Here is a 15,632-nt window from a genome sequence, read left to right as displayed (position 1 = left end):
GTTTTTGCTCTAACGTAGCCTACCAATAGGCCTAATAGTATGTATGTATGTTTTTCTTGGGGGGGGGGGGGGGGGGGGGGGGGGGGGGGGGGGGGGCGTAGTCTAGTGATAAAGCATTCCAGCGAGTGCTCCACAGCTGGTGTAACAAAGGCCGTGGTATGTACTATCCTGTATGTGGGATGGTGCATATAACAGATCTCTTGCTGCTAATCGAAAAGAGTAGCCCATGAAATTTCCTCTCTTAATATCTGTGTACTCCTTAACCATATGTCTGACGCCATATAACCGTAAATAAAATGTGTTGAGTGCATCATTAAATAAAACGTTTCCTTCCTTCCTTTTTTCTTTAGATTTCTTAAGAGAGAAAAATACTATAACCCCATTTCGTTCTATTAATGCAAATTGAAATATATTTGGTTAAATAGTTTATTATATTAACCAGTCATTTAAGTTGTTTTACAAGTCAGGTTGACGAAAGCGAAGCATAAATGACTGCGTTTGTTTACACTGTTCATACAGGAGTTGGTAGGAGCTGATGTCACTTCGCCCCAATCTAGAAAACCGGACGCAAAGAAAATAAAAGAAAATGGCTACCCATAGTTAGCAGGAATAATCACGTTTTTTATTATTAAATCTAAACTTACGCGTTTTTCATTTCATTTGTTGGTGGTCCGGGTATGAATCTTTCCAACATATAATGCTCATGTTTGAGTTTATTTCCCCTTTAAGAACTATGGCTTAACTAGTATACCACCAAACCCAGTATGGTTTTAATCAATCAATGACATGTTTTATTGTTTTATTGTTTTATTACAGGACACGAATGTTCAGTATGACTTATCGACATGTATGGATACTCTTAGCTGTTCTTCTCTTCACACACGGCCTTGCATTTGAAGACACTTCTACCACGAAATGTCCAAGTGTGTGCCAGTGTCGACACCAAAGAATCGCGATATGTGGCAAATACAACCCCGGCCTGACAAGCATTCCTGCGGTGCCATCTTACATAAAGAAATTCGTATTACTAAATGCCAGAATTCCTATAGTTAACAGGTCGGTTCTGTTACCAATTTCTACCTGCGTCTTGCATACTCTGGAACTTCCCGGCGACGGTATAACGGTTCTAGCAGAGGATACGTTCACAGACTTCCAGGACCTCGTGAAACTTGACCTCAGTGGAAATATCATTCCAGTACCTTTGTTGAAAATGGCTTTTCGGTCTGTTGGAAAACACTTGAATACAATCATTCTCAGTAACATGAGCCTGAACAATGTCAGTGAGGACCTGTTTGAAGACACCAATGTTCAAAACGTGTCAGCATTTATTTTTAGGCAAAACTACCTTTCGTTTCTAAACGAGTCTGTGTTCGCAAACATGCCATCATTGTCAGTGTTGGATGTGAGTTACAATCATATACAAAGTCTTTCCAGCTGGCCAACAATGAACATTAGGATTATAAATCTTGGATACAATTGGCTGAGAAAGGTGCCAGATTTCTGCTGGCCCAATGGCAGTACCCGTTATAACAGATTGGAAAACCTGAATGTTGAGAATAACGGAATTTGGACAATTAAGAAGTCTTCATTTTCTTGTCTCGACAATCTAAAGAAACTGACCTTAAATGGCAATCAAATGGGACTTATTCCAAACAATGCCTTTAGGAAACTCCCTCGGTTAGAAATTTTGAATTTAAATTCTCTCGATCAACTGAAAACTATAGACAAGTTTGCATTTAACTCAACCATTCTGCGGCTCCAGTTATTAAAAAATCCAAAAATAACACAGGAGTTGTTTAAGAATGGAATTCCTTTTCGTTTTGCCACTAAATTAAAAGAACTGGTTTTGCAGGAAACGCGAATATTACTCCCGTTGGATTCCTTAAGAACGATGCTACTCCAACTTAAGTCCATTCAATATCTGAATCTTCAGAGAACTCAAATAAACACTATCCCACCAAAGACTCTTTCAAATCTTCCCTTTTTGAGAAGATTAGATCTTCAAGGAAATTATCTGGCCGCATGGGATTCCGAGACTTTTAGCAATGTGACCCGCTTAGATTATTTAAATCTTGATGGCAATCGCATTAGCATCATCAACGAAACGTCATTCCCGTTTGAGATGAGAAGCAGGATCAAACATATCAATCTGGGCAACAACGACTTTCTTTGTACGTGCGCCTTGCTGTGGTTCCGTACGTGGATGACACAAGCGATGAAAAATAAAACTGTCGTGTTCGTTAACTATCCCCAGCGATACTACTGCAAGAATCCCACACACATTCGCCTGGACAAATATAACCCTACACCTGAATCCTGTAAAAAGCTGAATCCTTATGTTATACCTGTGTCAGCTGCTGGGTCTTTTGTCGTCGTGGCGGTGGTGGTCATGGTCGTAGTGTACCGTAATCGCTGGAATATTCGATACTGCTTCTACTCCAGACGACGACGCCAGTATCAGCAGCTCCCGGGAAGAGACGTCAGCATCAAATATGACGCGTTTGTGTCATGCGATTCCAATGACATGGACTGGGTCCTGGCGGAGGTGTGTACCTTTCTGGAAGACGAATTAGGACGCAGGTTGTGCATTCACGAAAGGGACTTTGAGGGAGCGAAGATGATCATTGACAATATTATGGACTGCATGGAGGAGAGCGAGAAAATCATCTTGATAATATCGAATAATTTTGCCAGAAGTAAATGGTGCCAGTGCGAGTTGAAGATAGCTATTGATGAACATCTGGAAAGCGAAAAGCAGGTCATCGTGATCATCCGTGAACCCGTTTACCGAAAGCATATGACTGGACCTCTGAAGTCGCTGTTCGACACAACTACTTACATTGAATGGGGGGAGGATGTCAATGCAAGACAGATGTTCAGAACTCGCTTGGCAGATTTAATGGGTTGTGAGGATACTGATCGGATTGGAGCGAGGGCCTAAACAGGATTAAGCAGAGCTGTACCTAGCAAAAGAGATATGCAGGGAAGCAGTTGCAAAAGGGCACAATACTGAAAATAGTTTTCTAATGGTTCAAAATAACCTCTTTTTTGTCTAGCGGGAGAAGATAGTGTGTCTTTTATTAGCATCTCCCCTTCCAGTTATTTTAGGCTAGGTACGACCCTATTAATAGATGTTGTGGCGAAAGAGAACGAGCTCGGGGAGCAGAAAAGGATTCGAGAGCAATTACCGCGAGATGTTCAAGAACGGCGAAAGAAACTAACTCCTTTGATGAAACGTCTGAGAGGGACTGGGATAAATATGAAACTGTCTGCTGATAAACTGTATGTGGATGGACGTATTCATGATGGTCCGGCCTCGGTGGCGCAGTGGTTAAGCCATCGGACTACAGACTGGTAGGTACTGGGTTCTGATCCCAGTCGAGGCTTGGCATTTTTAATCCAGATACCGACTCCAAACCTTGAGTGAGTGCTCCGCAAGGCTCAATGGGTAGGTGTAAACAACTTGCACTGACCAGTGATCCATAACTGATTCAACAAAGGCCATGGTTTGTGCTATCCTGCCTGTGGGAAGCGCAAATGAAAGATCCCTTGCTGCCTATCATAAAATAGTAGCCTATGTGGCCACAGCAGTTTTCCTCTAAAAAAAACACAGTTTCAGAATGACCATATGTTTGACGTCCAATAGCCGATGAAAAGATAAAAAAATCAATGTGCTCTAATGGCGTCGTTAAATAAAACATTTTTTTTTTATTCATGATGGTCCGAGAGTTGGGTATAGAACAGCGATGAGGAGCAAGTATAATTTTTGTGTTTTAACTATGAAAGTCTTCAAATAAAACTTAGTGACCCAGATGTCATTGAATTTTTTTGTAAATATATTATATGTTTTATCTGAAACATGGTTATCTATTAAAAAAAAAGAAGAAAAAAAAAACAGAAAAAAAACGAAAAGAAAAAAAACAAAAACATTCGCAGATTTTAGACAGTTATACATCAATTAATTGTCCAAGGTTAAGTAAATTTAATCGGGCCAAACGTAATAATGGCGGTATATCTATATTTTATAGAGCTACTTCAGAAAAAGGGATTAAGCTGATTGAATGTGATAGTAAGGGTATTTTGTGGTTGAAGTTATGTAAAGATTTCTTCAAAGTTAATCAGGACATTTTTATATAGTTAGTTTATATTTCACCAGTTAGTTCAAATTTTCATAGAATTTATATAAAAAATATTCTTTTGATTTGGAAGCACTAAACATGGTATCTTAATGTTTTTACAAAACGGCTGTGTGCATATTTGTGGAGATATGAATTCTCGTACAGGAATTGAAAGCGATAGTATTCAGCTTGGGTATTTAGACAAATATATTGATGGCATGCCATTTACTGATGGTGGATAGACTTTATCAAGACAAAACAGAGGACATTTCTTTAGTTATGCTTAATTAGGCAGACGATATGATTTCATTTTTTAAATCGAAAATGGTTTGCATATATTATTAAATAAATTGACAATTTACTGTCATTAGTGTGATCTCGAAATAAATGAAAACATAACGCTATTTTATTAGAGCTTGGAAGGTTACCAATCTCTGTTATATGTAAACAGAGAACATTGATGTATTGGTTAAAAATAATTCATAACTAGGATTCTCGTATCTACAAAATGTATAGAATACTACAGAAAATGCTAATACTATTACTAAGTGTAAAAACTGGGCAATGTGTGTTAATGTTTTGTTACAAGAACTTGGATTTTGGTATCTTTGGGAGTCTTAAAGGCATATTGTCACAGACCACGGACTTATTTAATGTCTAACAAAGTATTACCTGAACAAAAATAATTTGATTTGTCCCTAAATGTACTTTATTCACCCATCTTCATAACCACCATACTCCATTTATTAATGACATTTTGTAAAAATAATTGAATTATGGCAATGGTCCAGAATTCAGAAACTAAAATTACCAAGAGGGATGACATGGATTTCACTCTATCATGGTTCAGTTAAGGTGATGCGATAGCTAGATTTGGTTTCCAACAATTAATGTAATTTTTATTTATTATCCATTTTTAGAGAAATAAGGTCCTTAAATCCGTGACAGTATGCCTTTAAGATGTATCAACTGTATCACCACAAAACACTAAACAGTGACTTGGAGATCAGTTATCCAAAACTGAATACTGTTGTGAAGTATATTTAGATAGTATATCTTATACAAAATATATGGTTGCTTTGTTTAATTTTAAGGTGTAGTGTGCTAGATATCAATATTATAAATGGTAGACTTAACAATATCCCTAGTTAATTCATACCTGTGACGTCATACTATTATTCTAGGTGTAGATTATTTTTCAATAATCAACACCTGCGAAACAATGCAATTAGAACTTTTTATGCATCCACGTCAGGGATTCGAACCCACTATTGAACGTATTCATTGTAAACAAGTACAACGTTTTAGCCCATGAGGCCAAACGTCAGCAACATCAAATAAAAATGTAGTTTAAGCCTTATTTAAACCTGATACTAGTGATAGTAATATATTCTTGCGGAACACAGCGAAGATTGTCGGAAACTAAATCGGAAACCAGAGATTACATGCTTAGCACGTGCATCCCACTTAACGCCAGTCATCCGCTGTCGAGTATTTCCTGATCGAATCGTTCATGTTAAGTCCGAAAGGATGGTTTTGGTTATTAGTTTTGTAAAAAATATTCTTTGCCATTTAAAAAAACCATTTTCATTAAAAAGGATAACATAGAAGTTAATTCAGCAGTCACGTAATTTGTTTTAATGAATTAAGAATTAAATTGGAAAATGCACTCAGAAGTGTAGATTCATGAAAAATAATTAACTCACACATACGGGGCTCGTGACTTATTTTTCCCGAATCTACACCTCCTCATACATTCTCCATTACAAAACAACGACTATACACTCTTTGTAATTTAAAAAAGATTGAAGGTGAATATATCGGTTTTTTTTATTAGATCTATCAAAATTTAGTTGTGTTGCAATGCAAAAACTTGAATGTTACTGTCATAGTTCTTGTTTCCTCTACTACTTCTACTACTACTACTACTATATTATCACCATTATTAGTATTACTACTACTATAACTACTACTACTACTACTACTACTACTACTACTACTACTACTACTACTACTACTACTACTACTACTACTACTACTACTACTACTACTACTACTACTACTACTATTATTATTATTATTTATTAATCATTAATTCTTATATACATTTACTTGTTTTGTCTGTTTTTCATTTTTTAAATGTAGTTTGGTATCATATTTTATTTAGATGTAACACTGTTGTATTAACAACTATGCACTGTATTTTGTTTGTTACCGTCAGTGGCTGCTTTTAGCTTCGGCATAATAAACTGATTGATTTATTGATTTATTAATTAATTTGTTCATCATCATCAACCGAGTAGAGGCAGTAGGTGTAAGAAGCTTAAACGACGTCTACTGGACTCGGTGGTGTCGTGGTTAAGCTATTGGACATAATGCTGGTAGGTACAGGGTTCGCAGCCCGGTACCGGCTCCCACCCGGAGCGAGTTTTAACGACTCAGTTGATAGGCGTAAGACCCACTACACCCTCTTCATTTGATAAGTTGAAATAATTAAATGTTCTTTGCGTTTATACACTTTACAGCATTCTGATTGGTCAAGAGGTACTTACTTTTTTTTTGTTCATATCTCGATGAACCGAACAAAATTAAGCCACTCCTAATACACACACCCCCACCACTGACTCGCACTACGTTTCTGTAACTAGTCGGATGAATCAAGCAACTATAATTAGATATTTTGAAGAAAAAACACACGAAAGATACAAAAAGCAATACAATTGTGCAAGGCCGTATCCTCCGGGGGAGTGGGGGGGGGGAGAGGGCAGTTGCCCCCTGAGAATCTCACTTTTTTTTACTCCAGAAAATAGCATACACATCCCAGGGTTTAATTTGTATAGTGTTTCATTTGTTTTAAAAAGTAGTGCCCCCCGCCCCCCCTCCCCCTCAGGGTACGGCCCTGACATTGTGACACTTTTTATACGATGAATTAATGGAAAATGCTACAGCAGAGTAGACATACATATAGATCGCAAATGTAAGGAGACCACGTTTCTGTAACTGGCCGGATTATTCAAGCATAACTGCAGGTCGGACTGTCATGTGATTAAAGACTGCCCCAATATTGAGTGTCATTTTTGCAAAGGAAAAGGACATTATGCGAGAAACTGCAATAACATTTTTCTTTGTGAAAGATGTGGGATTAATCAGGATGAGTGTATTTGCAGTGTGCATAAACGTGCCAGTGAGTCGTTTGATGATAGTGACAGTGACAGTGACGGATTTAATGAAGCAGTCACAGTAAGAATGGCCACGTAGGAAAAACATGCTGAGGAAAAAACTGCTTCTAAAACAGGTCAGGTCAGGTCATAGGGTTTTACGTGCACATTCAGAACAAGCTGTTGTAGCGCATGCCTGTCGCCATGACAGGAAAGGTGGGGGGAGGGAAGAGGAGGGACCGCCTGCACTGGCAGGTTCAAGGGAGCACCAGCAGCCCGATCAAATCGGTAGCAGGCGGGTGGGGGTGGTGGTGGTGGTGGTGCTATGGAATTTGAATGGAGCAGTTAAATGCCAAAGAGAAAAGGGTGCGCAATTTTGATTGAGGGAATTTGGCGCAATTTTGAACGGGCTTCTAAAACAGTTATAATTCCATTTTATAATTACTGTTTTGTAATAGGCGTCTGGATTTGGTTAAAATGCTATCATGTGATCTACGCCATTCATACAGTGTGTAAAATGGTTTTGGTGTTTATCATCGCATGAACGTCAAAAATATAACGTTCAGTTCTTAAGCAACATCAGATTTGAATTTGGACAAGTCGCACAGGAAAACAATTGTCCCGATAACTGAAAAAGTTGAATGCAAGGGAGTGAAATTGATTGCGACAACTGTGACAGCAAGGAAGCGGACACCATGACAACAGACACTGACAACTTTGAACAGAAGAAGTTAAGGCGTCGGTCGCAGCTTATCAGCTACGCGATCTCATACAGTGTACAGGGTGTGGGACGTAGCCCAGTGGTAAAGCGCTCGCCTGATGCGCGGTCGGTCTATTTCTCGTTCCAGCCAGTGCACCACGACTGGTATATCAAAAGTCGTGGTATTCTATGCTATCGTGTCTGTGGGATGGTGCATATAAAAGATCCCTTGCTACTAACAGAAAAATGTAGCGGGTTTCCTCTCTGAGACTATATGTCAAAATTACAAAAAAATTGACATCCAATAGCCGGTCATTAATAAATCAATGTGATCTAGTGGTGCCGTTAAACAAAACAAACTTTGACTTGTTTATGACTGGGCGTGCTCCGTTACGTTTGAGGTTGCATTTTACCAAAGAACAAATAGTTCTGTGTTAAAGTTCGAGTTGCACCGATGTCCGGAGTAATATGTGACATTCATTATTTGTGCAAATACTATTATCCATTGGCAATAAATAAATACATTAAAAAAAATTATTTGTTGAGCAGGTGTTATGCAGTATACACAAGAGTTTGAAACCAGTCCAGATAGCCCCCAAAATGAAACTGCGATTCATTAAACATTAAATTAAATTTTTAAAACGGCCCCGCCTCCCAAATTTCTTGCAGGTAGATTGTATGTGAGGTGCCACACCGTTTAGTGGTGTACTGCCAGTGTGTGTGTTAATACGCTGCTTATATCAGTTTTATTAGTAAACGTTAACATTATCGGCAGTAGGAATTGATTTGATTCACCTACAGATGTTTGCTGAGACATATGGCCTCAGATGACAGTTATCTTCCCATTTGGTTGTCCAAAATCCGAAAATTTGACCGCGCAAGTAATCTGCTGTTTGACTGTAATTTTTTCATGTCAGACAGCTATGAAGTGGCAACTATTTAACTGAAGTGACAGGGGAGATTATGTAGTTTGTAAACATGTGTAACTTGTTGACATTGAAGACTTGTTTGTGGTAATTCCGGCCCATGCAAAAGTAGTGCTTTTTGTGTAAAATGGGAGTACTCCGGCCTGGTTTATAGGGTGTGTTTGTTTAAAGCAATATGCTGGGAGAAAGAGCAGGCAGGCAAAGGTACATACAAAAATCCACGGGCCTGCTGATATTAATGAAAATGTTATAGCCACCAAGGCTATATAGAAACATATAGCGAAATTAATTGTGGTCTGAGGCCATATTTAGTAGGGTGACTGATCGCGCTCACCCGTTAGACTGGTTTTATCTATGTACATTATCATTACTTTTTAGTTAAGTATAGTTTTTTGGTGGTTTTTTTAAACCTGTTTACGCCGAGTGAAATGACATCGCAATGTTCATATTCCTTGATTAATTATGCAAATATGATGTGTAATCGTTTAACACATACAAATATACACATACATTTTCAGTTATAAGAGTTAAAGCTTGTTTTGTTTAACGACACTATTAGAGCACATTGATTTATTAATCATCGGCTGTTGGATGTCAAACATTTCGTAATGTTTTACAATATAGTCTTAGAGAGGAAACCCTCTACATATTTCCATCAGCAGCAAGGGATCTTTTATATGCATCATCACACAGACAATCATCACACATACCACGGCCTTTGGTATACCAGTCATTGTGCACTGGCTGCAACGAGAAATAGCTCAATGGGCCCACCAACGGGGGATCGACCACGCATCAGCTGAGTGCTACGTCCCGTCTTCTTTCAATTGCAATGCACCTTTAAATAGTCCGGGAGCGAAGTCCCGATTTTAGGCCATACCCTGCAATCAGAGTTAAAGTTTTTTTCTTTGGTGATTTTGGTAGACTGGGTGGTAGTCTTCAATGTCCAGGTGAATGACCGCTCGTCACCCTTGAGCAATTCTCTGAATTAACCCTTTTCTGTTGGAAACGCAAAATAAAAAATTGCCATAAAAATGGGGGTAAGGAACACAAAAAGTCTTCTATAACCATTGTTATAGAAGATAATAGATCACGCGACCCCTCAAAATGTGGGTCTTGGGGAGTTCTTTATAATGATAGGTGTGATATGCAAATGAGTTCAATAATTAGGTCAACAGAGGTCAAAAGGTCACACATGTTTGGCCTTGCCCAAAATCTCGAATACTGTTATAAACACCCTTACGTAGGCCAAGAACAAACATAAATTGTCTATTTTACACCTGAATCTGTTTGATTAGACATCCTGCTATGATTTTGACCAACCTATGTTCAAATATATTGTATAATGACCGCCCTGTAGGAAACGAAAGACAACCTATATCAAAAAAGTACTAAAATAGCTATTTTTGACAGTAAAAGGGAAAATGCCCACAGTAATGCAGCCAATCAACCTAGAATAACAAATGACCCCTGCAAATACTTGCATTGGGGAACTCAGAAAGGGTGATCCCACATTTTGACATTCAAGGTCACATTTTCAAGGTCAAAGATCAAACAAGTAAACAGATGCATAGGAAAGATAGTTGTCGTGGTAAATTGAGTCCATCAAATAAGGCAGCAATTAGTAGCACACTAAAACAAAGATGGCAACACTATACTTGTGACAATATTTTATACTTGTGACATTGTCTAGCTCTAATGAGCAGACCCTACTCCAAACAGCTCTCTTTGTTAAAAATTATTTTGACCATAGGAAAACTGGCCCAAACTGGAGAAAAAACCCATACTTCTTTAATTTTCTAAGAATCATTCAGCTCTTCCAATAGATCAAATTTACAAAGTGCACCAAATACTTTAGGCCAAAGAGCCAAATGCTTCTTAGAAAATTAAAGAAGTATGGGGTTTTCTCCAGTTTGGGCCAATTTTCCTATGATCAAAAGCATTTTTAACAAAGAGAGCTGTTTGGAGTAGGGTCTGCTCATTAGAGCTAGACAATGTCACAAGTATAGTGTTGCCATCTTTGTTTTAATGTGTTACTAATTGCTGCCTGATTGTATTGACTCAATTTACCACGACAACTATCTTTCCTAAGCATCTAACTGTTTACTTGTTTGACCGTGTGACGTTGAATGTCAAAATTTGTGATGAACCTTTCTGAGTTCCCCAATGCACGTATTTGAAGGAGGTCATTTGTTATTCTAGGTTGAATGGCTGCATTACTGTGGACATTATCCCTTTTGCTGTCAAAAATAGCTATTTTAGCACTTTTTTACATAGGTTGTTTTTCGTTTCCTAAAGGGCGTTCATTATGCAATATATTTGAACATAGGTTGGTCAAAATCATAGCAGGATGTCTAATCAAACAGATTCAGGTGTAAAAGAGACAATTTAGGTTTGTTCTTGGCCTACGTAAGGGTGTTTATAACAGTATTCGAGATTTTGTGCAAGGTCAAAAATGTGTGACCTTTTGACCTCTGTTGACCTAATTATTGAATATATTTGCATATAACACATATCATTATTAAGAGCTCCCCAAGTCCCACATTTTGAGGGGTCACGTGATCTATTATCTTCTATAACAGTGGTTATAGAGGACTCTTTGTGTTCTTTACCCCCATTTTTATGGCAATTTTTGATTTTGCGGTTCCAACAGAAAAGGATTAATATTGCTCAAGGGTGACGAGCGGTCATCCACCTGGAAATTGAAGACTACCACCCAGTCTACCAAAATCACCAAAGAAAAAAACTTTAACTCTCGGTGCAGGGTATGACACCTCGGCACCCGGACTAAAAATGCAGAGCAGTGTTGTCGCGCAGATATTTTTTTTATTTTTTATTTCACATGCATTGTCGATAACCAAATGCTCCTTTCTTTCCTGTTCACGTGACATCTGTTATGTATATGCCTGTCTGTCGGAATGACACGATTACCCAGGCGAGCGTTACGCACAGACAAAAGCGGCTTTCCGAAACCAGGAAACAAATAACTGTACGTACGTTTTTACTCATGCACGGTTACAGAAAGTTGCTACTTATCCGTTTAATGCAGCTGGAAGCACCGTTTGATATCAGTTGAGAACATGATTATCATTATACAACAACAACAACTGCAGGATTTGTGACGAATTTCGTGCATCTATTGTGTATTTCTAATAGACTCGTGCTAGGTTTTACGAGTCTTTGGCATATGTAAGTACTTAGTATACATATTTTTCGAAACCCCTCCCTTTATAACGTCACAGTCTAGACGACGACTGCTACAGTTTGAACTTTTAAACAACATCCCAAAATTATCCCGTCACATTTAACGGTAATTCCGTAATCGAGACGAGTCGGGACGTAGCCCAGTGGTAAAGCGCTTGCTTGATGCGCGGTCGGTCTAGGATCGATCTCTGTCGGTGGGCCCATTGGGCTATTTCTCGTTCCAGCCAGTGCACCGCGGCTGGTATATCAAAGGCCGTGGTATGTGCTATCATGTCTGTAGGATGGTGCATATAATAGATCCCTTACTACTAATGGAACAATGTAGCGGGTTTTAAATTGACCGATGATTAATAAATCAATGTGCTCTAGTGGTGTCGTTAAACAAACAAACAAACAACCGTAATCGAGACATTTGACTTACACCGTTATGAACTGGCCCGCTGTTTCACCGGATTTGAACCCAATTGAACACATGTGGGATGAGTTAGGACGTCGTGTACTTCACCGCCAGCCACCACCACGTAACGTCGCTGAGCTTGCACAGGCGTTGCAGGAGGAGTGGAAGAAAAACATTCCAGTGGCTTATTTGAGTTCTGTTGTGCCAAGCTTTCCACGTCGGCTTCACGCATGCTCACGGGCCAATGGTGGACACAAACAGATAACTGACCTTGATATGGTGGGGGGGGGGGGGGGGGGGGGAGGAGGAGTGTGTGAACTTTTCGATTACGAATGCAACTTGATTAATGATGGCGAAATGGCGCCATGTTCCAATGTGAATGTATCTCATGAATACAGTTATTAATGTCATATTACATATCCACGTAATTAATTAAAAGTTGTTTTTGCTTTTCATTGTGTTTCAGTATATATAGGAATATCTATGCTGCTTTTAATTTACAAAACGTTTTTTGGAGGGAGGGGGGCAATCAATGTCTAAACCCAAATTTATTATTCTCAAATTTGGATGTTTGATGAAACAGTACATTCATCGCCGTATGCAATATTATTGTACTAATGTACTTAATATAGACACTATTAAAAAAATCTCGTTCCAGCCAGTGCAACACGACTGGTATGTGCTATCATGTCTGTGAGATGGTGTATATAAACGATCCCTTGCTTCTAATGGAAAAAAGTAGCGGGTTTTTCTCTAAGACTAAATTTCTAAATTAATAAATGTTTGACATCCAATAGCCGATTATTGATAAATCAATATGCTCTAGTGGTGTCGTTAAATAAAATCAAACTTTAACTATTAAAATGTTTTACAAAAGGTTGGATCACCTAAACAATAATATTCCTTTTTCTATTATATATAGTATTTATACCATTTAATATCATGCCCAAATGTAATTTAAAATAAATAAATGAAATAATTAAAAGAAATCAAGAAATGAAAAAAAGAGAATGATTAGAAATAAATAAAAAGAAATAAAGAAATAAACACTGTCGAAGTTTATCATAATGGTCTACTTTCAACTAGGTGTTTGCTAGGTGGTGTGTGGTTATGTGCGTGATGGTGTGAGGATGGATTACTTCACATTCAAGCTTTGTAAGACTGCCCCCGGCCCCGCCCGACTGTCCTGCTCGTTCATATCGACTAACAATAGGAAAAACTCCTAACATACCACGTTATGCTGTCGGCTTTCACAACTGTTGCTAAACAATGTATTGTCAAACGTTTTTTAGTTGGGGATTCAGACTCGTAACAACACTGTACACGCTTTGAGACGGAAGCAAGATTTTATATTTTTGTTTGACACTGAATTAGGGCAGGGCGGCGATAATCAAGGGCGGTGCGGTAACAAACACGGCAGGGTGGCATAAAACGGGGGCAAGGCGCAGCGCCCCCTCTATTTATTGCTAGCGAGAACACATATTGTTTAATAAGTGCATTATATACGAGTGTATAGCTTTAATTATGTATCGTTTATGTATATACAATAATACCATGTACAGCAATGATTCAAGGCCCCAACCTTGACCTTGCTTATGTTTCTGGGGACAATAAAAAAAAAAAAAAAAACCCCACAATAACAAGTCATGTATGTTGTTTTACAAGTCAGGTTGATGAAAGCGAAGCATAAATGACTGTGCTTGTTTACACTGTGCATACAGGAGTTGGTAGGACTGACGTCACTTCGCCCCGATCTAGAATACCGGACGCAACGAAAACAAAAGAAAATGGCTGCCCATAGTTAGCAAGAATAATCACGTTTTTTATTATTAAATCGAAAACAGTTACGCATTTTTCATCTCAATTGGGCGGGGGGGGCCAGGGCGGTTTGGTGGCGGCCGGGGGGCGGCGACCGCGTCCGGGTAGCTACGAATCTCTTCCAACATATAAGGCTCATGTTTGAGTTATTTACCCCTTTAAGACTACTGGTTTAACTAGATATCACCAAACTTTTCCAGTATGGTTTTAATCAAATTCAATGACATGTTTTATTGTAGGTTATTACAGGACAAGAATGTTCAGTATGACTCTATCGACATGTATGGGCACTCTTAGCAGTTTCTTTCTTCACACGCGGCCTTGCATTTTGAAGACACTTCCACCACGAAAAATGTCCAAGTGTGTGTGCCAGTGTCGACACCACAAAATCGCGATATGTGGCAAATACAACCCCGGCCCTGACAAAGCATTCCTGACGGTGCATCTTACATAAAGGGACATTCGTAGTTGTTGAAATGCCCAGAAATTCCTTATAGTTAACAGGTCACACGTTCTGTTACCACAACCCCCCATTTCTACCTGCGTCTTGCATACTCTGCAAATTCCCAGCGACGGTATTACGGTTCTATCAGAGGATACGTTCACAGACTTCCAGGGACCTCGAGAAACTTGATCTCAGTGGAAATGATCATCCCAGTACCTTTGTTGAGAACCGGCGTTTCGGTATGTTGGAAAACCACGTGAATAAAATCATTTCAGTACACATTGCGCCTGAACACCCGAGGACCTGTTTGAAGACACCAATGTTCAACAACGTGTCAGCATTTATTTTTGAGCAAAACTACCTTTCGTTTCTAAACGAGTCTGTGTTCGCAAACAGCCATCCACTTGTCAAAGTTGGATGTGAGTTACAATCATATACAAAGTCTTTCCAGCTGGCAAAACACCATGCAAACATTACGATTATAAATCTTGGCTGACAATCCCGGCTGAACGGAAAGGTGCCAGATTCTGCTGGCCCAATGGCAGTACCCGTTATAGAACAGATTGGAAAACCCCTGCAAGGTTGAGAATAACGGAAGTAGGACAATTAAGAAGACTTCATTTTCTTGTCTCGACAACTAAACAAATTGACGTTAAATGCCAATCAAATGGGACTAATCCCAAACAATGCTTTTAGCAAACTCCCTCGGTAGAAAAGTTTGCATTTAAGTTATCTCGTCAACTGAAAAACTATAGACAAGTTTGCATTTAAACTCCAACCCATTCGGCGGCTCCGTTATAAAAATCCAAAAAAACGAGAGTTTAAGAAGAGATTTTCGTTTTTGCCACTAAGTAAAAAAAAAGGGG

At 38.8% G+C, this 15,632-nt stretch overlaps 1 protein-coding gene across 1 annotated transcript; it reads left to right on the top strand.

The window, feature by feature from the left end:
* The first annotated feature begins 832 nt into the window (after positions 1-832).
* Positions 833-3,359, top strand: LOC121368619 (toll-like receptor 2 type-2). The gene has a single exon (XM_041493357.1). The coding sequence runs from the start codon at positions 833-835 to the stop codon at positions 2,939-2,941; it is 2,109 nt and encodes a 702-aa protein (XP_041349291.1). The 3' UTR covers positions 2,942-3,359.
* The last annotated feature ends 12,273 nt before the right edge of the window (positions 3,360-15,632 follow it).

Source organism: Gigantopelta aegis, chromosome 3 (genome assembly GCF_016097555.1).
Source record: "Gigantopelta aegis isolate Gae_Host chromosome 3, Gae_host_genome, whole genome shotgun sequence".
Taxonomy (NCBI): domain Eukaryota; kingdom Metazoa; phylum Mollusca; class Gastropoda; order Neomphalida; family Peltospiridae; genus Gigantopelta; species Gigantopelta aegis.
This window is presented reverse-complemented; position numbering and strand designations above follow the sequence as displayed.